Genomic DNA, 24,996 nt, shown 5'->3' with positions numbered 1-24,996 from the left:
TGTCCAGCTCCCTCTGTAGCTGCCTTCACAGCTCACCCAACCCCTGCCCATCTTACAATTTCCTTCCCTCACTGCCTCTTCCTCTGCTGTCGTTTCTCCCACCCACGGCCCAGCTGCGTTTGTACCTGCTCTGACCAGGCTTGTGTGCAAAAGAATTAAATCATCCTTTGAACCAGATCCAAGGGACATCACTGGGCAATGGAACCTTAAAATATTAACCAAATCATCCACTTTGCACTTCGGAAGTCGTTTTTCCTGCATTGCAGATGGGGGGGTGAGCACTCCTGCCGTTCACCATCGCTCGTCCTCTCGGAGTGAGCTGGCAGGCAGAGGGCGTGCAGCGTGCCGCTTGCTGCTGAAGAACAAATGCACGAGGCCAGCTCTTCTCCGCGAGCTGGAAACCCAGGGGCTCTTTTATGTTGCGTTGGGAACATTTGACTCAGCAGCCCAATTTCACCCGCTGCCTCCAAGCCTCTCCTCCCCGGGAAGCGCTCCCAGCAGGCGGCTGGGTGCAGGCAGTTTTAAGGGGGAAGGAGCTGGAGCAGAGGCTGCGCGCCTGGGTAGGATGCAGCGAGCTCCTTGCCTCCAAGGAGCAGATTAATCATGGCTGGGGAAGGGAGAAAGGCTTTTGGCTGGGGCTGAGTCTTGCTGAGAGAACACCCGTTTTTACCAGTGGCCCCACCCAGCAAGGGAGAAGACCCCTTCAGAGCATCCTCACCCCCTGCCACAGATAAGAGGCCGTGACTCAGACACTGTACGTATTTTATTATTAAAAAAATGCATAAAAACTAATGACATGCTTCCCAAAGTTAGAGTCTATATGTACATCTGCGCTTCCCAGGCAGCTGCAGGGAGCATAGCCTTCTGCCCTCAGCCAACATGTGCACTGCGCACGTCTGTTACCCTTTGTTAGGTGTTATCTTCTCACCTGCATTTACAGCGTTCCACCTAAATGAAGAGAAACCCCTGTAGTGCCTGGGTTGTAAGGTTGTGCAGTTCCTATCTGTGACCGAGGAACTGTACGGAGCTTCTGGAGACAGCTGTAGGCTGCATTGTGGTAGGAAACCTCACAGAAAGGACCCATGCCCAAGCCCCAGACTGAAATTTCCCTCCATTACAAAGTGCCCTCCACAAGGGATGAAACTGGACCCAGACTTTGTAGCGAGCCCCTAAGCTTGCCATAACCGAGAACTGGGCATTGAACGAGGGGGTGTCCCAACACTGAGCCTTGCAGTCTAACTCGACTCATTGGTCCCACCTTGGCCAACTGGGCAAGTGATGACAGTGGTGGTATTTGGTTTCCAAGGAAGAGCAATGAGGAATCCTAAGTCTTGTGGTTCTGCCGAGTTTTCAGCGCATTGGAAATAAAAGAAATCAAGATCTAGAAAATATTTAGGATAATTAGAGTAAGATGTAACTGCACTTCCTTGCTGGGAACCACTGCACAAAGCAAATGCTGATTTTACATTAAAATATTAAATTATTAAAAACCACAAAAGCGCTTGCAGTTACAGTGAGTCAGACATGCTGATTGAAAAACAAAACAAAATCCAAAGAGCAAAACCATTAATTCTGCCCTGTCTGAAAGGCTGCAGTGATACAGGTCTATGATCTGATGTGGCTTTTACAGCATACCAGAAGACCTCCTAAACAGAACGGCCAGTGGTTCTCAAGCTTTTTTTTGTGATGATGACTCTCTCTCTTTAGAATGAGATCTCCCGGTTCTTCCCCCCAACACACACGCACACCTTCCCCAAATTGATTTCACACCTTCACCACAGCAGCTACAGCACTGGGTTATTGGAAAAAGTCATTGGGTGGTTAAAGAGAAAGATTAAAGAAAACCCATTCTAAATCAAATACTGAATCCTGCTCCTGGTGAAACTGATGCAAGGCTGCCACTCTGCATCTAAGCAGTCTCCTTCCTCTCCTGGAGGACAGAGCTTAGCATTAATTAGCACTGCTTCCCCTTACTGCTGGCAAGTCCTCTCTACAGTTTCCTCTCAACCCCTTTGAAAGTAGATCCTGTCCTCACCTGCTCCAGCTGCTCACCCTCCTTCCCACTTGAATGACAGCTGCAAGTCTGGTCAGACCTGAGCTGATGCCAAACAGAAGAAAAAAAATACAAAAGAGGTGTGTGGGGTGAAGAGGGATGCTGGATTTTCATTATTTTTTTTTCTAATTTCACCACTCATTGAAACATCTGAATCTCCTAAGAGCCCTGGGCTGAAGGAGCAGCAAGTGTCACCGCATGAAGCGTACCAGATGTTCAAATTCAATGCTGGGTGAAAGGAGATCTGCAGATTGAGAACCACTGAGGTAGGCAACATGTCTAGGCAGCACTGCTGAGTGAACACGAGGGGAATTTTCCCTGGTGTCCTGAATGACAACGTAAATACCCACTAGTGTTTTCAGAGGTACCAGTCCCAAGTCATGCAGCCAGTACCGAAGACAACATCTACACGAGAGCGAGCGCTGACTGAACACAGAGGGTGCATTCAGCTCTGCTCCAGCTGTCAGTGAGAAGGACCAGAGCACAGACTCTGACTGCCCACCTTGGCTTTGACCTTCTTTCAGCGGGAGGTGATCAACCCCCCACCCTACCGCCCCCCCTTCCCAAATCCAAGGGGGTGTCAGGGTTGTGGTCCATCCAAGCTGTCCACACCTGCAGCCCATGCAGCTGGTGAAAGCTGCCACAGCTGCCCACGAGCTCCAGCCGGCGTTGTTCAAAGCCATTCCAGATCCGGCATCGGAGCCCCAAGCGACACGGCACCGTGGCTGCACGCATCCCATCCCAGGGAAGCAGAGTGTCACTGCTATGTACAGACTAACAACTTTTCTCTCCTTCTGTCTCCAGCTCATACAGAAGGCTTTTGTCCTCCCCTTCCTGCCCATCTGGATGCCTTGCAGCCTCGGCATCATCTCCAAGGCACAAGGGGCTCATGATGTAGCGATAGTCACTCGTGACAGCAGCAGCTGCCCCAGCAACGGTCTCATCACCGTCTGTGTTTCCAAAGGAGGCGTGCAGGGCAGGGTCACTGCCGGACGCCTCTTTGTCCTTCCCTATGTTGACATAAAGAGGGTCTTGACTGGAAGAGAGCGTGGACATCCTCCCCCGAATCATTTCCAGCTGGGACCGGAGCATTGCGAAGCTCGGGCGTAGCTTGGGCTCAGGATGCCAACATCTGCACATGAGATCGTAGCTGCAATACAGAGGAAGAGAAGAGCACTGAGACACCACACAGCCACCCCGCACATCCCAGAAGGGGCTCTGCACGGGGTGGCTCTGCCCAGCCATCAAGTGAGTGGGACGCTTGCAGAGAAGGTGAGTGGAGCCAGCTCCTCACCTGCTGCTGGAGGGCTCCATCCCAACTTTACAACACTGGAGCTAATGCAGTCCCACACTGCTCCAGCATGTGCCTCAGAAAAGTACCACTACCTCAAGACCTCCAAATTCCCTAACCTACAACACAGGTGAGCAGGTTCTGACCTCCTCCAGGCAGTGGCTTTGCTGAGCAGAGAAAATAGAGAATGGCAAGAATTCTAGCTTCAGTGTGTGTTTATTTGCACAGAATTTGCATAATTTTTGTTGTTGTTAAATTAGACTGGGTATGTCCTCAGGGTATTAAATACATTTAGAGCAAGGCATTTATTTCTGCAGTCACAATTAAAAAGCACTGAGAGTTTTCCAAGATTCATTGGCTTTGGCTTCGCACAGGTGATGGCACATGGGCACATATTATGGATCTAAACTCGTTCCTTCCTATTTTCAAAAGCATTTTAATCAAAATAATTATTTAGAGAGTAATAAAAGCCTTGCCAAGGGATGCTGAACTTCAGCACCTGTTTGGTGCTGTTACTGGCTGCAGGCCCTGTCTTGCCATGCAGATGGTGTTTATCCTGCGGCCAAACGCCAGCTGAAAGCAGCAGTTGCCTAAGAGCTGGTGCAAGGAGATGTCACCAGCACCCGTACCCATGAGGGGACAGGGGGCGATGGGCTCTGCCCCTCGGCCCATGCCAGCCTGGCTGCAGCATGGCCAGAGCCATCCTCCTCCTCCTCCTCACACATTGCCCCCCAAATCGGCAGCTGCGCTCCTGTTTGCTGTCACCAGTTTTGCAGGGAGCAGGGACAAAGCACAGTGCTGGCACTGGAGAACAAACAAACCTCAGTTAAACTTGTAAGCAGAACAAATCTGATAGGGCACTCACTGGGAGATTGAACAATTCATGATGGCTTTTACTATGTCCCTCACTTGCCATCGGCTTTATGAGCCTCTTTCGGATCTCACACTAGGTTTACAGAAAACTTCAGTGCCTCAGGTGCCTGAATCCTGAATTATGTCCCTTACAAGTGGCCAAAACAACTCTAAATGCTCTGCATAAAACAGAACCTTCCTATTCTGCATCACCAAATTAAAATACGTTCTTTTACCCTGCCAGGTAAATCCAGAAATTCATTCGAAAGAAAGGTAAAGAACTACTGGCTGTAGTGGATCAACCCCAAAGCTCATTTGCCTCAGGATGCTGCCTCTGACAGCAGCTGCCAGAAGCCCAGAAAAAGCACATAAGCCAAGGATGAGCATACAATAAGGTCTTTCTGGCATATTTCCTTGTGTCTCAATCACTTGTAGTTCAAAGGCCTCTCAAAATGGAGGTTACTTTTTTAGCAGTTTTTGATGAATTGTTCTTCAGTGTCTGGCAGCTCACTGAATCTCTTCTCTATATTTGGCATCTTTAACATCCTATGGCCATAAGCTCCACAACTGGGAACCAAAGCTACTCACAGCAGTCAAGATGCAGACATAATGAATTTAAGCAGTGGCATAAGAATGTTTTCATTTAAGCTTGGGAACAGTTAAAATGAACTGCTGAAAAGACAAAAGTGCACAGCTTCAGTAAGGAGTACAGATTATTCATTTACATGGAAAAAAAATGCTGGGGAAAGGAAACCACGTGAAATATTCCACCATCACAGCGTGAGGGAAGGGGGCTTCTTGCTGATCCTTTCATACACCAGGTATGGCTTGAAAAGGCCACCAAAGCCAGCGTTTGTAGATATGCCACAGGACTAAAACAGGAGCATGGGCTGCAACATGCAGTTTTGTGCTCCCCAGCAGGCTACTTGACTCCTTCCTGCAAGTCTGGAAATGCCTGAAACCGATATCCACAAGTCTGTCCTGGTTTTGTTTTAACCTGTAATTTAAGGTGGGACACTGATATACAGAACCTTAAATCCTGTCTCCCGTGCCTCTGTCATCCTGGTATTTCTGTGTGAGTAGTAGATCCAACTTTGAAAACTGGAGACCTAGCTTTGAAAAGCACGTGCAAGTCCACTGCCTCTGCAATCTAGTTTCCTTGTAGTCTTGCTAGACTGTTCTTCAAAGATGCTGGCCTGAGAAGGCAGGGAACAGTGAGCTTTAGAAATGAAGTTATGGTTTCTACAAAGCCAAGAGCTTCTAACACTGATACTGTTCAAGCTCTTGAGCCAAAGTAGCTGCTTGTGGAGCTACCACAGGTTCCAGGGAGCTCTGCCAGCAGAGCAAATTTGATAGCTAACCCAGAGACTTTCTAGTGAATGCCTCTGTGTGCTGGTAAGTGGATGGATTCAGGTCACAGTCTCAGCCAGCTGCCCCCATTTCCGTCCCGTAAGCCAAACCTCTCAAGGAAGCACATGTCAGCAGGGAGAAGAAGTACTCACACATCTTCCAGGCACTCCGGCGGCTGCTTCAGCCTGTTCCCACTGATGAGGTAGTTGTAGATTTCTGCGTTCTCAATGCCAGCATAAGGGGTTTGCCCTCGGGTCACAATCTCCCACATGGTCACCCCAAACGCCCACTGAAAGGGAACACCACAGAGAACTGGTGAGTTCCCTGTTTGCTGGGGTCATGTCATGTGAGCAGCAGGAATGCAAGGGCTAGCCAAACCCTAGCTAGAAAACAAAAAAAAGATGACCCATCAAATGCTGCTGATGCCAACACAACATCTTGGGAGACAGCTGACAGCCCTGCCCAGTCCAGTCCTGCAGTAGAGCAGGAGGGCTCTTGGAGCTATTGCCATCTCTCACCTGCAAACCTCTCCCAAGCACCTCCTATTCGTGGTTCTTTAAGGAACATGAATATCAGCTCTGTGGCCCTCAGCTACATTTGGGGACCACTAATCAGTTGAGCCAGACTCTGGGTTACTGGAAATGTACAGGCACAAATGAAAGCAGATTCTAGCTACTAAGCAGGGCAAGGAACAAACCACTTAGGGCTCACATTGATTTGTGCTATACCCTGTGCTGTTGTACTTCTACCTTTAAATCTAAACTGCAAGGTTTGTTAGGTGGAAAAAAAAAAGATCTTTTTAAACAAAAATCTGCCCAGTGTCTGCTGTAAACTGGCTCAACTGTGATCGGCAACCACTGAACACTGCCTACAGTGGTTATTGCAATCACCAGACAACACAGCAGCCAAGTTACAAGGCACTCCTGGTGTCTCTTCAGAGACGCTCTGACATGGACAAATGAGAAGGCAAGTCCACAGGCCTGAAGGAGAAAACTAATGCAAAACCAGGTCAGAAAGCAGCAACGAAGAGGGGAGAAGGTATCAGAAGAGAAAAACAAAACGAAAAGCAAACAAAGGGAAAGGAAGCAAAAATCTCAGATGAATGGGAGAAGTTATGGGGAAGAAAGTCTAAGTACTGATGTATTCATGCTACAAAGTTCCATCAGTGCTTTCTGTAGGACCAAGTATCATTACTACACAGGTACATGACTGTATGGGTTACGTGCAATTGAGATAAGGCCACCTTCAAATTCTAATGCAGAAGAGCAAGGAAAAAGAGCGAGAATAAGACTGCCCAAAGAGAAGAAAATGAGGAGGATAAGGGGAAAAATGAAGGAGAGGATGGGGATAAGAACTAAAGAATAAGGACCAAAAGAAAACAGGAAAAGGAGAAAAGGGTTCACCTCTTCTGCCACAAGTCACTCATGTATTTTTAGTCCCGAGTTCTGAGAACACCCAAGGCAGAGGTGGCACTGTCCCTCAAACACAAGCTACCAGACAAATTCCCTTTCCCCACCACCAGGGAGTTTTCCCATCCTCCATGAACACAGGATTCCTCCACTTCTGCAGAAATACAAGCAGTCCCCAAACACACCAGAGCAACACTCACCACATCACTGTGTGTTGTGTACAGATTATCTGCCAGACTTTCCAGAGCAAGCCACTTCACTGGCAGCTTGGAAGCACAGCCCTGACGGTAGTAGTCTCCACTGTAGATTTTCTTAGAAAGCCCGAAGTCTGCAACACTCACATTCATGTTCTCATCCAACCTAAGGGAAAGTGTTAATGACTAAGAAAAGCATTTAATGGCTACCTCAGGCAAGAAAAGAGGTACGTCCAGGACTTCTTGGCCAGGAAACTGAGGTATGTAGTCATCAAGTATTACCCAGAAGGATAATGACTTCATCTATTTGATGACCAGTTGAAATAGTTGAGTGGTCTCACATCAGTTCCTTGAGACTAACAGGGAGATAATTAGGAACAAGGAAGTAAGCAAACAGCCAAGCTCAGATGATCCACTCTGTCATCCAGAGTGAACTCGGATACTTTCTGCAGGCTCAAAGATCAACAGACGAAACCGGCATTGCTCACTGCTGTCAGTGAGACCTGCACCCTGTATAAGCAATCAAAAAACCACAGTGCTTGCCTAGATTGCACATTACAACCGCCTAAACTACATCTGCAAGCCATTCTCTTCAGGCCAGGCTGATTGTCTGAATTGCTCTGTAACCTGCTTAAACCTAGGCACTTTAGAAGGTAGTGAAGCCCATAAAGATATTATGCTTCTAGGTTTCATAACGGACCCTCCTGCTTTCCCCAAGATGCGAAGAAACAGGCACTCAGCTTCCTCTGAAGGAAGTCTGCAATTTTTTTGTTGTTGTTTAAAAATAGGAAAACAGCATGGGTTTCTCAGAAGTGTTGGAGCAGGCTAACTCATCATTTTTCATTACGACTATCAGGCTCCTGTCTGTACATCTGGACGTTCAGATGCCTTTGGAAATCTGTGTCTTGTTGTGGATTTTATTGGTTGTGGTGGTTTTGTTCAGAGGCAGAGTTCTGTCTGCCAGAATGGGTTGTTCCTTACTCCATTCTCAGTGAAGAAGCAGAGAGGAAAGGACAAAAAATGGACTTTTCTTCCCTTCAAAGCAGGCAAGGCAGTTTGGGGACAGAACAGCAATGTGGGATCATGCATTGTGTTCACCATGCAATTATTTTTAAAGGCTAATGTGGAGAATGCCATTCTTCACATGCTTTCCAGGAAATTCTACATTTCTTACATAATCAAGTCCTCCAAATAGACGCAAAGAATAGAGATTTCAGGCTATATTTAAAGTTCCTTTCTCCTAACACAGCAAAACCCTTTTTCTCCCGTTGGTTACATTATAAGGTGGAACAAATAGCCCATGCTGACACACAGCTATTAGAATGACTAATTACAAACACATATTGTAATCAACCCAATGAAATATATGCCCAAACCAATGATGGAATAGGTCCTTATAAATAGGGACAAGCTGGAAGTTGAAGGTTAAGAGCTGCCCCCCACAGCATTCCTGGAGATGATCCCTCCCCACTTCTGTTGTGCATCCCTCTATTAACCATTCTGGTCTTTCTCTAAAAGCTCATGGTTCACTTACATGCAGTTCCGAGCTGCAAGGTCCCTGTGTATGAAATTTTTCGAGCTCAAGTACTCCATCCCGCTGGCAATGTCAATCATGAACTTGAGGAGCGTCTGAACGGGCAAGTTCTGAAAGAAATAATAGTTTGAGGTCAGTTCCTGGAAACTTTCAATGACTTATGGCAAGACTGCAAGATTTACTGCTAGCTTAGTAAGTCAAAACATGTGGATATAAGGAGGGGATGGAAAGCACAAGCTGGTCCTCAATGTGCATGGGATTAAACACTTTAACATCTTATCCCAAACACAGCTTTCTCTGGTATCAAAATCTGATCATCTACCAATGCCTTTGGGAGACTGAACCCAAACTGATCTGCCTATGTTCTCTGAAAATCCATAGCCTTCCTAAAGGAACTCTACAATAAGAAAGACTTACAAAAGGGTTTTCCCCAATCCGTGACATCAGCAGAAAAGCATGAAGGTCTCCATGCTTCATGAAGGGCAGGATCACCATGGGAATTGGGAGACGGCCCTTGGGACGGCTCCGTAGACTGACTCCTGGCGAGCACACACAAAGCAAAGGGGTTTTAGCAAACAGATCAGGCCCATCTTACAGGCTGCTGGGCTTTTCTCTTACAAATCTGGAGGAAAAAGATGTGCATTTTTGGTGGGTAGGTTCTAAGCTTGTTTGCGTGCTCGTGTAGTATTTGCAAGAATAGGAGGAATGGCTTAAATGATATTCTTATTGCAGGTGTGCTAGGGCTGCACGTTTGTTTTGAGCACTTACACCCACTCCAACCTCCTCTAGGTCTGGGTAGGAGCACGTGCTTGCTCCCTACAGCACCGCAGAGGTGGCTGCACTAACACTGCTGTAGGATAGCAGTGCAGGTGGGCACGTGAGGCTGAGTGGGATGGTGCAGGAATGGGAAGTGCTCCATGACACCATGAGCAGTACTGCTGGCTTACCGATCAGTTTGGTGACATGCGGGTGGTCAAACTCCTTCATGCACGCGGCCTCTCGCAGGAACTCCTCAATGTCAGTTGAGGTGAAGATGTCCGCTAGGAAAAAAAAAATCACTAAGTTTTCTTCCTTGGTTGGTGGCTCCAATGCACGTTACAGGTAATGATTATCACAAGCTTTTCGTAGAGGATGTTTCGCACATCCTCTCAGACCTACAGCTAGATGAGCCAGTTACAACAAAGCAGAGCCTGACACTTTCTCCTGGGACAGACTGCAGTAAGCATACATCAGGGACATCTGGTAAATTGCTTCTTGGCACAGGAAAGACCTGCCAATTAGCAGCTCTTTTCTCAGCAACAACTTTCCTTGGAAGCCACAGAAATCATGTGTGGATTAGAGATGTTAAGAATACATTAGCTAAAAGGACCTAAACTACAGCGTCAGGGAGAGGAAATGGTGCACAGAATTAAAGAAAACGCTAAGACTGAGGAGATAGCCTGGAGCCTCAAGCCAGAGTGGCAGAGATCAACTCATCTCTGATGAGGATGGCATGAAATATCCACACTTTTGCATCTCTTAGCATAACTAAGTCTTCTAATGTGCCAGAGCTCAGATTTCTTAAACAGCCACAGTAGTGGCTCAATTCAAATTCAACAGTGACATACATCGACATAAATTTGAAGTAAAATATTTCTCACTGTTATTACCTCAGATTTATAGAAGTATATCAATATAATCGAGAATTAGCCTAGCAGACTACCTCCCCCACTGGTGCTGCTGAATTTAGTGGGAGCCCTCCAGCCCTGCTGGCAAGATCAGACTCAGACCTGCACAGGAATATTCACATTATTTGCTTTAGGCAAGCATTTTAATGCGATTCAGAAGACAGAAGTGGATCTCCTTTCTATGGCCAATGGAGAAAGAAAGGTGCCTCTGGAGGGTGATACAGAGTTCAAGTTAGATGGCTGAACATAGACAGTTTGACTATTCACAAAACTGCTTGCAAACTGATTTTACTGTTGAAACTGGAGAAAATGATATAACTCACACTAACGTGGTATCGGTGCACTTAGTACAAGCTGGCATTCTGTGGCAGCCAATTTTACCTTCAAAGGTAAGCAAGCGTGACTCTGCTTTCAGTCAGTCACAATTAATTTTTGCCTTACAGGCATGAGGGCTAAAACAACATAGGTTAACATATATATAGGAATGCACATACTCTCTTTCACTTATACCTACTAATTGCTTTTGCTGTCACACATTTCTGCCTGATGAACGTTAGGTGACCTTGGTACGTACACTCCTCAAATGAGGGACTGGAAGGAAGTTAGACTATTTTGTCACCTACTTCTGACTGAGATGAGTTAGTTTGCCCCTACGTTCAGCCCCAACACTCTTCTGTTTACTCTAGGACACATGCTTGGAGAAATGTGTTTTTCACTGCTGGATTATTACTGCAAAGCAGGCCTGCCTGAGCTGTCTATGCCAAATGATGTAGTACTGTGTTGAATCAAGCAACTGAACAAGATCCTCTGCACACAAAAGCTGTAGCTATGACTTGCTTTTGGTTGCAATCACTGTGTGTTAGATGCTGTACAATCAACTAAGGTGGCATAGGTTCTTCCCTGAAGAGTTACTACAAAGAGATTGAAATGAAAGGGGTGGGAGAAAACACTGGTAGAGGGGTTGAGTGGGAAGCTCAGAGAGGAGTAAGGAAGAACATCAGAAGACATTTGCTGGAGAACAGGACAGACAGCATTTAATCTTTTCAAGCTCTCTCTCTCTTAAGGACTTCAGGTAGCCCTGCTGCCACTTACCTTTTAGCATCTTCACTGCCACTTTCTGGAAAGAGCCATCATCTAGCTTCAGTAGTGCCTCTCGAACCGACCCAAATTCCCCTGTGAAGTGACCAGAGCAGGCAGTGAGGGAACAGCTTCTACTGAAGAATGTATGATTCACAGCAGGTTCACACCAGGGGTCGCTGACAAGGAAGCTGAGCAAGCACAAGAAATGCAGCTACCAGCTTCATTTTTTCCATTCTGCAGCTTCACTAGGCCGTTTTCAGCATGTGTACGCCTAGAAGAGGTAGCACTACCAGCAGACAGAGGCCACTGTGCTGGCAGTCCAGAAAGCAAAGGAATGCAACAGGGAAAGAAAGCAATCCTCTACCAGGCAGACAATGCAGAGTCAGAGCATAAGCTGGGATCCCAGGCAGGCGTTTCTGGGGAAGACAGATCATGAGAAATGCAGCTAAGCAAAACTCTGGTCAGGGAAGGGACTATTAGCTGGAGAGATGAGTGGATGAGCTGGCCGAGGAAGCTCAGTGTTGACCATTTTTGGAGGTGACAGCTGTCAGAGCTGACAGTCCAGTAATGGTGCCAGGACTCAGTCAGTTGAGACACAATCAGGCCTTATCTCTCAAAATTCAGGGAACAATTTGCATGAATCATTGCTGGCCAGACAAAACATACAACACCTACTTGTGTGTACATGGTATGTTAATTCATAGGACAAAGAGTTCAGCCTTGTGTGTTCTCAAAGGGAGGTTACAGGAAATGAAACTGGTCAAACCCTTTTAAAATTATTTCACCCTGAAATGGCTTTATACCATAGCATAACAGCCTCTTTGCATTAATTCTGGCTCTAGATTTGTTCTCCCTAATTTGGTAACTAATCACCCCATCCAAGATGTGTTACTGATGAGAAGAAAGCAAGAATGGCACCATGCCACATACCCCAAAAGCATCATCTTTCCACTAGCTTTTCAACAGCGTCCTTGACTACTGTCTGGCACGTGTTATTTCACAATAATCACAAGCAGTGGATCAGACCACTAAAGAGGAGAAAGGTAAGGATCACAGTAATTTTATATTTCTCCTGTATTTTGCAACTGTTTCTCAGCTGCAGAGTCAGCAGAGCCCAAAATAACACAGCCATGCCCTCTTCTAACACATACACTGAGCATGAGTTTGGGGGAATGGGGCTGACAATGCCAAGCAGATCCTGCCAGCTGGCATCCTCCTGCCAAGGGCCCCACTACAGCCAATTTCCACTTTGTTACCTGTTATGAGGACAGCCCAGGAGGGTTAAAGCAGGATCCCAGAAACTGGCTAAGAGCTGACACTGTTCGCATTGTTCAGCCCTCTGACCTTCTGCAGGAAGGTCATCTTCCTGCTCTGAAAGAGCCTTCAGAAACACATTTGTTCTGGGAGGGATGGAGCGGAAGAAAGCTCCCAGTGGGCCAGGGTTAAAGAGAATGTAATAGAACTAGTCTTATAAAGAGAAAGGAAGCCAAACACTTCAGCTTCCTTTTGCTTATGACCCCTGATTTATGATATTCTCTTAGTTATTTGCTTTATCATTATATACTTTCACTTATTCCTAAGAGATTGCCCTCAGCTTGAAGAGTAGGATGATTCAACAACTAGTACACTAACTAACCTGCAATTTTGGAAATCTAAACTCAAACCCATCTTTTTACAGAGTTCCTGGGCTAATCTATTAGCTAAAGTTAGGTGAGAAGCATCCCACCTTAACTCTGCCCATACCTCTTGACCTAAAAATATCAGAGAAATGGTAAGAGCACCTGTGTGGGAGATCCAGCTGGAAACCTACAATAAGGAGAGTTCCCAAGGACCTAAATGAGGACTAATGCCAGCAAAATTCAAAATCTGTTCTAAATGTGCCTCCAAGATCCCAAACCAAAATCTGGAGTCAAACCACCTGACATGCTGAGAATATATGAAATTGAATCAACATATTTTTGAGGCATTGGAGTAAATGTGGTACATCATCTGTCTCTGTATTGTCTTAGTATATTTGAATGTATGCTGGTATGGAAGTAATTTTATAGCATCCCTTTGTAAGGAGAAAGGAGAGAACCTTAAATGAATATTCCTTTGTGTAAAGCTCTGAAAGAAATTCACACCCCAGTGAATTAACAGTACTTTGGAAAGCTGAACATACAGTACAGTTTGACACTCTGTAGAGCCATATTATAGGTATGGCTTAGCCCTTCAGTCACTTATTCCTTCAGTCACTCAAAACTTTTGAAATCTTTTACCCCACTGGAACAGTGTCATTTAAATTGCCAGCTACACACAGAAGAACAGAAAACAAGTTGCTTGTAATTGCTTCTCCCTGCTCAGCAGTAAAGGCAACACGTGGACTTTTAATATAAAGTCTTGTTCAGGTTTTGGTTCTTACCCTTGCCTAACATCCTTCCCAAGGTGAACTGCTGTTCCTGGATTAGGACATCTTTGAGTTTTGTCTTCAGCTCATCACTGATCCCCACACTCTCCACTAGAAAAAACAAAGGAAGGGTCAAATCATGGGTACTTAAATGTTCGGTCACAACATCAAGAGTCACCTGTTCTAATCTCATCTCCAATCTGACTGGAACTATTGTAAATAGCTGAGAATACAGAATGCAATCAGAAGGGACACTGGATGGACACCAGCTCATCCAACTTCATTTAAATTGATGGAGCTGCACCTATTTTCAATAGTCTGACTGGCCCACAGACTACTTTAAGAACAGTACCAGTCTCACAATACCTGTCTGAATGGGTAACAATGTCCAACACTTTACGTTCACTAGACTAATGGAAAGATCTCTAAATCTTTGGGAGCAAAGTCAAAGAGAGCTGGAGCATCATCCTAAGCCAGCGGTTCAGAGCTGATAGAATGCTGTGCCCCTGCTGAACAGACAGAAATGGATCGTCTGAACTCTGGCCATTCCTGGGACTCAATCTGCTCTTTGAGAAGTTACCAGTTCCTGGCCTCCCAGGACTGATCAGTTGGTTCACGCTTATAGAAAGCCGAGTTAAAGCATAGTGCTAATATTGTTAAGCCATACTCATTTCACTGTTACATTATATTACAGTCAAAAGAGTCCCTGTAGCGTAAAACTGGGGCAGAGGAGTGATGTATTTTAGTGTAAGGCATACAGTTTCAGTCATTGTGAATTTAAGTGGCAAGTAAATGATGCTATGTAACTGGTATGGTAACAGCAACTCTGGCCTTTCACTTTTGCAATCATCCACAGACTGCCTAAGCATCATTGTATATTATTTCCCATATTCTTGATCCAAAAACATCAGTTTCAGGGAAAACACAGAGCACAGTATATGCACGAATGCAACTTCTCACGTAGAATCATTCAGGTCATTTTACTTACACGTTGCTTCAATGAGCTCTGGGCCCTCCCTGTTGAAAGACCTGGCAGCTCTGAAATGGACTGCTGGATCCCCTCTGCCAACCACACTGCCAAAGGCATGGCTAGAAGGCAGAAAAGACACAGAGCCATGATGACATGGGCCATTCGCTGCTAGAAGGGCGTGATAGACAGTGTGCATGATTGTACTCAAACCACAAATGTTTTTGCAAAATAATCAGTCAGAAACCACACTGGAGGAAAAAGCAAAGATGTCTCTAAGCAGCACAAGGAGATCTTTCCTTACCCAAACCGTGTTTCCTTCCTTCTTTTTCGAAGTAGAATAAGAGCCAAGGCAACAGCTGTGACCAGAGCTGTGAGAATGCCCAATGCCACAGGAACCCAGGATGTCCCATAAGGAGGTTGTCTCTGGCCACCTAGATGATGGAGAAGACACCAGTCAGCAAACAGAAGAATGTCAATGGTAAACAGACCATATTGGGATATATAATCTTTTTGTTTTTAAACAGAAAAATCATCTTGCTGAGTTTGATCTACACAGGGTAACATTGTGCACTGGAACGTGGCATAAACAACTACTCTAGCTGTTTGACACAGCAAAGGCAGTGCAAATACATCCAGTTATCAGACCCTATTCTTAGCTTTAAGCCCTTAGAAAGTAAGAGGCAATGCTCCAGATTGTACTCTTTATACGACATTATGATCTGGGGCACTTTAAATCGGAGTCTCATGGTAAAGCCCTTACTTAAGTAAGAGGATTTTGCATACAAGTTTCACTTTGTCCTGTTGGTGGCAGCCAGCAGAGGCTTGACCAGGCTACACAGTACTGCCCGAAAGCCATTCAGATAACATTTTGAAAGACAATAGCTCCTTGTGGCAATCTGGTTAAGGCCACCTACATTTCCCCTCCCACAAAGAGAAGCACCTTGTGGGACTTGGTACTGGCTGTAATCTCCCAGTGTCGTTTGTTGGTTTTAACTTCTCAATGTCTCTCTGCCAAACAGAAGTAGAATAAAAAAAAGTTCCCTACAAGTCAAGAAAGAAGTTACCCAGCATGCAGGTTACAATTCTGGTCCAGTATTTGCTTTCTGATTATGCATATTTTTGCCTACAAACTCTCCTCCACAGAAGACATGGACATGCTGCCAATCTGAGTAAGCTACCAGTGAAAGAAGATTCTGCACCAGTTTGGTTATGAAGAGAAGAATATTACCTATGCTTGGCAGACAGCAGATGAAATCTCTCAGGGAATTGGATTAATTTTTCTCCAAATACAATTGCTGAAGATTAAATGTCAATTTGAATAGGTTTATTAAAATCTAGGATAGCCCTCATATCTCCAAATTGTTTAAGAACAAATAAGTACAGGTAACAGATCCCTAAGCACTTTTCATCTTGCTCCCTTGCTCATCTTCAACAGTTTGACTGTGCTTTACCAGAAGCTAAGGAAGAGTCATCTAAGATGGTGTAAATAATCCTATTATGTTATATGCCATGAGAGTGTAAGTAAATCTGTCCTTAAAAGAGATGTTAGGGTAATGGGCTGAGATTGGGATGAACCTCTCCACAGATGTATGTGAAAAGGTGTGAGACATTCTTACAGGCAGAGCCCTGGCAAGCAAAGGGCTTCTGCAGCTCATTTACTAGTTGCATTGTCAAGCCTTATCATCCAAGTTTTCAAGGAAACACTGTTAGCCTAATAAACATGCAGGGCTTAAGGAAACAGAGCTTTGGAGAACTCTCCCCTTACAAAGAGTTATCAGAGCTTTAGCACCTATTCATCAGCATCTTATCTCCTTCAGTGACTCTCATGCTCTCTTCCCACCCAGAAGGTTTTACAGACTCTGAGTTTTATGATACCCCTTTTTTGCTGCACCTTTTGACCTGGCCTTCAAAGCTGCTAATAAGGAGGGAGAGGGATCAGAAACAGAACTGCAACTAAAATACAATGCAAGGCAACTCCAACCCTCTCCACAATTCCCAAGCCAATCACTCGGGCTGGGCTGTTCGTGCCACACAACCAGGGGAGGAACAGGTAACAACACTGAGGTAAAAAGATCCTCTCTGACAGCTAACAACAAGGTTTCCTTGCACCCACAGTGAGACAAGTCTCTCTCAGACTGTTTAACTACTCTGCCTGGTCTGGCCTGGTAGAGAGCAGGATTTAGGTCACTTTAAGGGGGGGTTCCTCCACAAGGAAGACAGATGAAAACAAAACACAAAGTGACTCTCCTTGTTTCTGAACTGCCAGGAGTCAGGAGCCTATCCCACAGTTTATAGCAAACATGTCAGAAATAGATGAGAGTTGAAATTCGCTGTTTCTCCTGCTCTGCCCCACAGATCTTGGCTTCCCACTCTTGCCACTGAGCTAAGGAGGATGGCTGCAACCCAAGAGAAGATCAAGCTGCCTCTCCTCCCCCAGCTCTGCCGCTCTCAAAGCTCCTGCTCTCCTCTCTTCCGAGCAGCATATGCCCTACAACTGCACAAGGCAGACAGAAGATGGTATTGCCAGATGAGCTTAAATGAGTGTTTAGGAGCCCTTTGATGATGAAAACGCTTTTTATTTCTGTAGTAGGTCTTTTATTGCAAAGGTGTACAGAAAACAATCCAGGAGACCTCTCCTGCCTATCATCATGAAGATTACAGATAGAAAAAACGCTATTAGACCACCCTATTCCTCTCTGCAGTGAAACAGGTTTCTACAGAGGATGCTTCTGAACATATTAAAACAACCTTTGTTAACAGTGCACAAGATCTCTGCATAGGCAGGGTGGAGCTCCTACTAGCTCGCTGTGATGACAAATACGCCTTAAAGTTTATACAAGCTTAGTCATCCCTACTGCCGCACTGGGAGCTGGTCAGAAACCACCCCTGGCATTTCTCACAGAAAGCAACCAGTGCCAGGCTTGCTATTTTAGGAAAGGAAGCAACTTATATTTTCTACCAGGCCTGAAACAAAACTGCAGTCTTTCTGCAGCTCTGCCGTTTAAGGCCTGTCAGCTTTTCCACAGTGAACCTTTATTTCCAGGCTGTTATGCTTGTGAACAAATTATGTGTTTTCAGACAGCAGTTTGGCCAAAACACGCACCACTCCTGACGCTACCTTTTTTTTTTTTTTGAAGTGGTTTGTAAATAAAAACAAGCAAACATTTTGTGCTTTCAGGATTATCCCATTCCAGCTCCATGTAAAATGCAAATCCTATACATTCCCTGGGGTTTCTTGCCGGTGCTGGCCATTTTCTGGAGGGATTTTCTAGTCCTTTCAGGTAGTGTTCTCTGTATTTGGCTGCCACAGAAGACACCAGCAGAAGAAACACATTGATGGAGCAGACGCGCAACCTCTAGCAGAGCCAGCCCTGGACCTCTGCACCCTGCTCTAAATAATTCAAGGGGGTTGATTCCACAGTGAGTGTGTTCACACACACACTTGAGTAATGCCTTCATCACGAGAACTCAGCTGCCAAGGGGCCTTTGAATAACCTGCACATTAAAGCCAGCATCAAGTAGGGCTGCAGTTCTCCTCCCCTAGCTACTCTGCCCTGCTCCCTCAGCTCTTGCCTGCCTAGGAGCCCCACTCCAGTTCCCCCTGCCATTCCTCAGCCCAGAAGGATCCATGTCCATGTGATTGCCCAGAAGACACGTGGGCTGGGAAGAAAGCAGCAGCAAGTGGGTCAGCACCAGAGATTACAGACTGATGTCTTGGCCTGCAACAAGAGCTGGAAAGAGAACACAATGTGTCTCCCCCGTACACTGTCCTGCCCTTCTCCATAGCCTGACTCCTATTTCCCACTCACTGTGAAATGCAAGTGACAAGCAAATCAGCACTGATGAGCCAACCTGCCCTTTACCACTAGGAACGCACTCTGCACTTGCATGCTCTTTGCTCCCAACACACCCTTTCCACAGGGCCCAGGCCATACAGCGTGGCTGCCATACCATTACCTCCCTCTTTTATCAGTAGCTCAGCCTTTCCATGGTAAGCGCCATGCTGGTTTAATATAAACACATTCAGTAAAGTTGCAACAAAAAAGCTATGCGGCCATAGTTTAACTCAGGCTCAACTTAAACAAGTCTGGAATGGCCTCAAATTAAACCAAAGAGACTTGCACCTTCACTATTGTGAGTCTCCGTGCCTTGTCTGTAAAGGAGACAGAGCAGTAGCCAGAAGCCGTTTTGTTTATACCTGCTCTTTAAATGTTATTTAATTTCCATTTTGCTTGATAAAATGTGCTGTAGTACAAAGTCACGTGGCTCAGCCAGCCATTAGCACCAACAGGACAGGTGTCAGAGAGGTCACAGCAGTCCCAACCACTTATCTCTCCGCACGCAAAGGGGTGCAGAGGACACTCACCCATGACCTCCTGGGCTTCCAGCAGGAAGAAGTCACTCCATGGCCCGCAGCCGGCAGAGTTCAGCATGCACACCCTGATGATCAGGTCTTTGAGAGGGTTCCATGTTGTGAGGTTCGCTTTTGTGTCCTGCACGATCATCTCCCCCTTGAGAGCAAACAGTAATGAGCTGTAAGCTGCCTGAAAAGGGGAGCTAAAACATCTAAAATGTCACCTTCAAAACAAATAATTGCTGTGCAGCACCAATGTACAACAAGGGTTGGGAGCTGCAATTCCTCTGTTCCAGTCTCAGTTTTGCCTCTAACTTGGGGTATCATCTTGGGTTTCTCTTCTCAAAAATTGCTAACAGCTTCCCAGAGTGTAAGAAAGACAGCAGGTTTAATGATTCTCTTCTTTGAGATCTTTCTATGAAAGTTGCCATAGAAATGTTATTTTCTCCTGTTAAAAGACAAAATTCTTTCATCTGTTTTAGACACAAAGATGCACTATCACGCTGCAAAGCATCTGACAATTTTAATTCATAGGAGGAGTCTTGTCTGGTTTGACTTTTAACCAAATCCCAAATTGCAACTAAATTTCATGGCCGGTTTTCACTTAGGAAGACAAGGCCAACATATTTGCAGCGATTTTGGAGATCTTCTTACATATCATTTGCAGTAAAGACATGAAGACTTGGCTGCCACTGCTTACACAATGTAAATTAAATGGGAATTCACAATATTACTACTCAGAAAGTCAGTGACACTGACCTAGCATGAAATGGATCATAAAAAAGGAAATAAGTCTCTCTTCCCTCTAGCTCTCTGTTATTACAGGCTTACTCATCATTAATAGTGCTGGTGAAATGCATATTAAGAAACAAGAAACCGTAAGAAATGCTGTGAACTTCAAAGGCAGATACCTGGGAAAGGTCAACCCTGAGAATCAAATGAAAAGCCTTCTACCCTGACAGGATCCTTTCAACTCTCTACACATTGTAAATGAAACTGCAACCTTCTTTTTGTAATTTACAGTATAACTCATCCACTTGTTAAGTACACCTCTGCTGCTAGGATTTGAAAAACCAAGTCCAGTCACAGGAGAGAAATCCTGCACTGTCTGAGCTGCTTTTGGGACAGAACTAGGAAGAGGCAGTGATGAACCAAATCCCCTCACAGTTGTTCTTGTTCTAAAAAGGGCAGCAGGGAAGTGATCTGTGTACATACAAGCATCCAAGCAAAGGAATTTTGCACTAACAGGTCCCAAATATTGAGGTGTTATTATCAATTGCTATAAATCAGAATAGATCTGTTTATAGAAAAGCAATTCCAGCAAACTATTCTCCCGGTCTGGATAAGGGATGAGGCACCCTAGTGCCCAGAAAATGCAATCTGACCATTCTCCAACTCTGTGCCCAACGGCTCAGTTCCCCTCTGGATCTGTTACCTGAGTAATGTTATCCTGAATCCACTCCAGCCTGTATCCCAGGACATTTTCTTTTAGCACATCTGGAGCCACACCTTCCCACTCCAAAACCAAACCAGGATCTCTTTGGATAACATGGATATTTTGTGGGGTGCTGCTTGGAGCTGAAGGCAGAGGAGAGAATACAGTCGCTGTGCAGGAAATTCAGGCACTATCCACACTGAAAAAATCACTGACAAGACAGGTTCACCCTTTTTCCTGAGATCAGTCAGAAGAGAGAGCGTGAGGAGAGAAACCATTTCTGCAAGCCACCAATCACTACGGTGGGTTCAAGTGGAAAGATAAGATTGGTCATTGTCTCTTGTTTTTCTCTGAAACCCCAAGAACCTCGGGGAGCCAGTGGGACATACGCCCAGCATGCAGGAGCCCTGTGGCTGAATCAACTTGTTTCTCACATATCATAGCTTTTAAACACATTTGACTATGTATTACTATTTTATGTTAAGAGGCCCTTAGAGCAGAAAAGAAATCTGACAGCGTAACCTCCCTTGCATTTTGGAATTAGCACGGACTTCAGTCAAGTTTATCCTCTTCTCCTTTTTGGTTTGAGAACTATCTTCAGAACTTGGCTGCTATTTGCTTACCAAGCTCCAGGGTCTGGAAGTAAACCCTGTCTGTGAAAGGAGAGCTGCCCATCTCATTGCTGCACTGCACACGAACGCTGTAGTTGGTGGAGTGCTTCAGACCCTGCACACCATAGGCAAAGGGAGGCACGGGGGCAACTTCAGTGGAGACCTCCTGGCCATCTGGTGACTCAGCTACCTGTGCCAAGCATGAAACAGAGCAGTCTGTTACCATAAGCATATGAAAAACAGTTCCACAGGGATACAGATATAGTATCAGTAACATTCAAAATACTGGAAAGGGAGCTGTTGAATAAGAATCACGAGCCATGCCTTTATTTGGCTAAGTAACATCACTCTTAACTGTAGCAGTATAGTGTTTTTCCACCAGCTGAAAATTCGGTTCCACATTTTAAAACATTTCCTTACTTATGTTAAATAACAATCAACCACAGAATTTTATTTCCTTTAGAGAAAACTAAATGCGCTTGTTGCTTTGAGTGCTAGCAGTTTGCTTCTGAGCCTTGTCTAAGTTTGGGCAATGAAAATTGTTAATTAACTTCCCTGTTGCCTTGTGTCACTTCTTCCTCGAGTCCTTTTTCAGAAGTTTGTAGATTTTCAGTCTTGCAGTGGATTAGAGACATGGCAGACACTGGTGGCTTGGTTCAACTGAACTGTTTCAAATCAAACAGTGAGTTTTAACACTCCTGCAACCCTTCTCTTCCCCCGCTCCCCCAAGTTCAGAACTTCTAAGCAACATGGATATTAATTTAAATCTGGTATCACTGTGTGCTTTTAATGCACAGACAGGTTCAACGGTCCCACTTGCTTTTGTACCGACAATAGCAGAAATCTCTGCACAGCTCCTGGGTTCAGCCCGTCTTCTCAAGTGCATACAAAACAGCAAAGCTAGGAGTAAAAGCAAGATATACTGACAAAAGCAAAACACTCGTTGGGACTTTTCATTCTCTAAGATTATAGCAGTTTTTCCTCCCTGCCCTTCCACTTATTCCTGAACACACTTTTTGCCCACTGCTTTATTTGGCTGATAAAAAGAATGGTTCTCAAGTTTCCTTAATAGAAAAGCATATTGTTGTCATTATCAGTGTCCTCCAAAGCATGGGAAAAACAATCAGACCTTTGTGCAAAACCCTGTCACGCTGATGATGTGTTTTTGTTCACTAGTCGGAAGAGCAGGGGGTCTTGCATCTGCCCCCTTTATTCCCTGGAGCATGGCTCATGTTAACAGTGTGTGAGTACGTCAGTTCCCTGCCCCATCCCTCGCAGAAGCAATCTGCCTGTCTGAACAGGGTGCACTCAGGGCACGCGCTGCAATGTCAGAGCGCCAGAAAACCAGGGCCAAGTCTTGCCCCCCGCTTCCTCCCCTCTCCACAAGGTTCCCAGCAGAAGGACAATCGCTCCCTCACTGGGAGCCAGGAGCGTGTGCATTTTCACATGGAAATGTGGGTCAGTGGCTCTCACAAAATCAGAGCCATGGGAGAGAGGGAGGGAAGATGAACAGTGGCATTTCTGCCCCCAAAGACCCCTAGAGGGAAGGCAACTTTCTGTCAGCAGAGAACGACCGCCAAGTTAACCTGCTCCCAGGTCCAGATGCAGCGACTTTGTCCTCAGAAGAACAGGAAAAGTCTGCAAGGCTTAGAGGAGGGCGAGAGACTGCTGAGTGGACAGAAACCAAGCTGCTCTGATTCAGCCTCTTTTCCATATGTCCTTGTCCCCTCACACCCCTGCCAAAAGTGCAAGGAGGAATTCAAAACCCGGGGTGATTAGCACTGCTGAAGCTGATGAGCATGCAAACCAGAGGGAATAGGCTGCTCCAATTGGAGCTAGCTCAGCATTGTAAAACAGAGGAAGAAAGCCATTTTCAGCTGTGAACAAGAACAGAAGCAGCAACAAAAACCAGAGACTGGGGCCAGCTATATTCAAGCATTCTTTCTGCCAGGGAGTTAAATCAGAACGATGGTTTCTTTTACTTAACATCAGAGCACGAAATCTCTGATTTCCTCTCCACCTCCCCAAATAAAAGAGGACTGACTGTAAGGAAATTAGCCAGGCTGCTTCCAGCATACCTTGTGTTTGTAATCCTTCCTCCTCTACATAGTTGGTAACACCCCATAGGAATTCCTTTCCGGCTCACATTACTGCTGCAGTCAGGTGGGAAAAGCAAAGGGGCCCAACCCTTTATACTGACAGATAAATCCACGGGGAACGTGCCTAACTGTGTTTGCACACTTGGTCGAGAAACCACCACTTCTCTCGCACACTCGGTTACTGTTTGATCTGATTTTACAGTTACGTGCATAACTAACTTTGCCCAAAGTTAGACTCGTACCATTGTTTCCATGAAGCTAAAAGGTGTGGTCCCATTTTAAAAAGATCTTGAGCACTCAGCACCAGCTGGAGCTCACCGATAACAGCACCCTTGATTTCCTTGGCAGAAGTGGTCTTCTGACAACAGAAGACTAATCAAGAATAAGAGGTAGTGCTTAATATTACTCTAAAACACGCCTAGCTTTGTCTAAAAAAGCCCGACCTGTCACTTGCCTCCCCCATCTGCCTCTTTTCCTGTACTATCTCATGCCCTGCAAGCTCCTCGGGGAGGTGGATCCGAGGAACCCCACTCTTCACGCAGGGCAGGGGACAAAACTCAGAGGAGACGTTGCAGAGAGGCCGTACCTGAAGAGTGCAAGAGTGGAGAGGAGCGCGGCCATCAAACCCTGGCACCCAGACCACGCTGGCGTTGCTGCTGGTGACTTGGCTCACAGTCACATTGAGAGGCGGGAGAGGCATGGCTGTGAAGAAAACAAAGGCACTTTTCAGCATACACAGAACTGAGCAGGTATTCACATGGAAATGCGCAGAGGCTTGAGGCTAGAAATTATGCAATGAAATTGCTGGCAGAAACGGTACAATATTACATCTTTAGAGCATTGCTGACTGTTGTGAATGAAACTATTATCTTAGCATTGAACAGGCTATTCTCATCCATTCTTTAATAGTCCAGCACTCTTGCTCGATACACAGATGCAGCGGTTGACCTCTTTGATAGCAGCACCAGTGGGTGATGCTCACACCTGCACTATTCGGCCCTCTTCCCTGCCCCCTCCATTGCAAAGCATGACCCAGCCCTGATTACACAACTGTCTGTGGACTTGCATTGTGAACCAAATCAGGCCTTGAAAATCCCTCCCCCAGTTCTCAGTCCGGCTCCAAACCAGCTCTGCCAGCACCAGCGGAAGGGTGTGTTGCTGCATGACCCCAATACTCCGCAGTCAGGGTTGCAGCAGCCTGCTCGGTGCCATGACAGTGCCACCTCAGGTGTCTGCCACTGACCCTCCTGCTGTGCCTAGGGACAGGGCCTGGGTGGAGAACCATGCTCCTCCAGCCTCGGAGTTAATAAACTCAAAGGCACTCTGTTTGACAGAGAGGCACTTCGAGGCAAAGGGAGCGCGTATCATGTGGCTGGCACCACACTACCAATTAATGGCTGAGCCAGGAACGAAATCAGGGTTCTCAGACAGGCATTTAATCAGATGTTTGTGCTCCCTACCATCACACAGCAGCACCAGAGCACGGCTCTTCTGCTCGCTCTGACCAGACACCTCCATCAATGCAGGGGCCTCTAGGATTTCCTTGCATCAACAAAAGCTCATCAGCTCCCTTTTATAATGCTCAATACTTCCATTTGCCTTCTCTTTTTCTCCCAGTGCAATTTCACATAGTTACTTCATATTCTTCCTGATATATTCCTCATCATCTCTTTTTTCACTCTTGAGTCTGTTTTAATTTAAGCATCTCACT

The 24,996-nt window shown here is 45.7% G+C and overlaps 1 protein-coding gene across 3 annotated transcripts in view; it reads right to left on the bottom strand.

Annotated features, from left to right (window-relative positions):
* Positions 1-745: 745 nt before the first annotated feature.
* The window catches only part of TYRO3 (TYRO3 protein tyrosine kinase), a 40,566-nt gene continuing 16,315 nt past the window's right edge, over positions 746-24,996 (bottom strand). For all 3 annotated transcript variants that reach the window (XM_040558350.1, XM_040558349.1, XM_040558351.1), the window contains exons 6-19: positions 23,872-23,987; positions 21,199-21,376; positions 20,576-20,718; positions 19,153-19,297; positions 15,088-15,217; positions 14,805-14,905; positions 13,832-13,927; positions 11,443-11,523; positions 9,631-9,723; positions 9,101-9,222; positions 8,684-8,793; positions 7,156-7,315; positions 5,699-5,835; positions 746-3,203 (exon numbers count right to left, since the gene is read on the bottom strand). In XM_040558350.1, the coding sequence (XP_040414284.1) occupies positions 2,828-3,203; positions 5,699-5,835; positions 7,156-7,315; positions 8,684-8,793; positions 9,101-9,222; positions 9,631-9,723; positions 11,443-11,523; positions 13,832-13,927; positions 14,805-14,905; positions 15,088-15,217; positions 19,153-19,297; positions 20,576-20,718; positions 21,199-21,376; positions 23,872-23,987 (1,988 nt within the window). In that variant the 3' untranslated portion in view covers positions 746-2,827. The remainder of the gene's footprint in view (positions 3,204-5,698; positions 5,836-7,155; positions 7,316-8,683; positions 8,794-9,100; positions 9,223-9,630; positions 9,724-11,442; positions 11,524-13,831; positions 13,928-14,804; positions 14,906-15,087; positions 15,218-19,152; positions 19,298-20,575; positions 20,719-21,198; positions 21,377-23,871; positions 23,988-24,996) is intronic.

The sequence above is a fragment of the Cygnus olor genome, chromosome 5 (assembly GCF_009769625.2).
Source record: "Cygnus olor isolate bCygOlo1 chromosome 5, bCygOlo1.pri.v2, whole genome shotgun sequence".
NCBI lineage: Eukaryota > Metazoa > Chordata > Aves > Anseriformes > Anatidae > Cygnus > Cygnus olor.
Note: the sequence above shows the minus strand (reverse complement) of the source record. Positions and strands in the feature narration are given on the sequence as shown.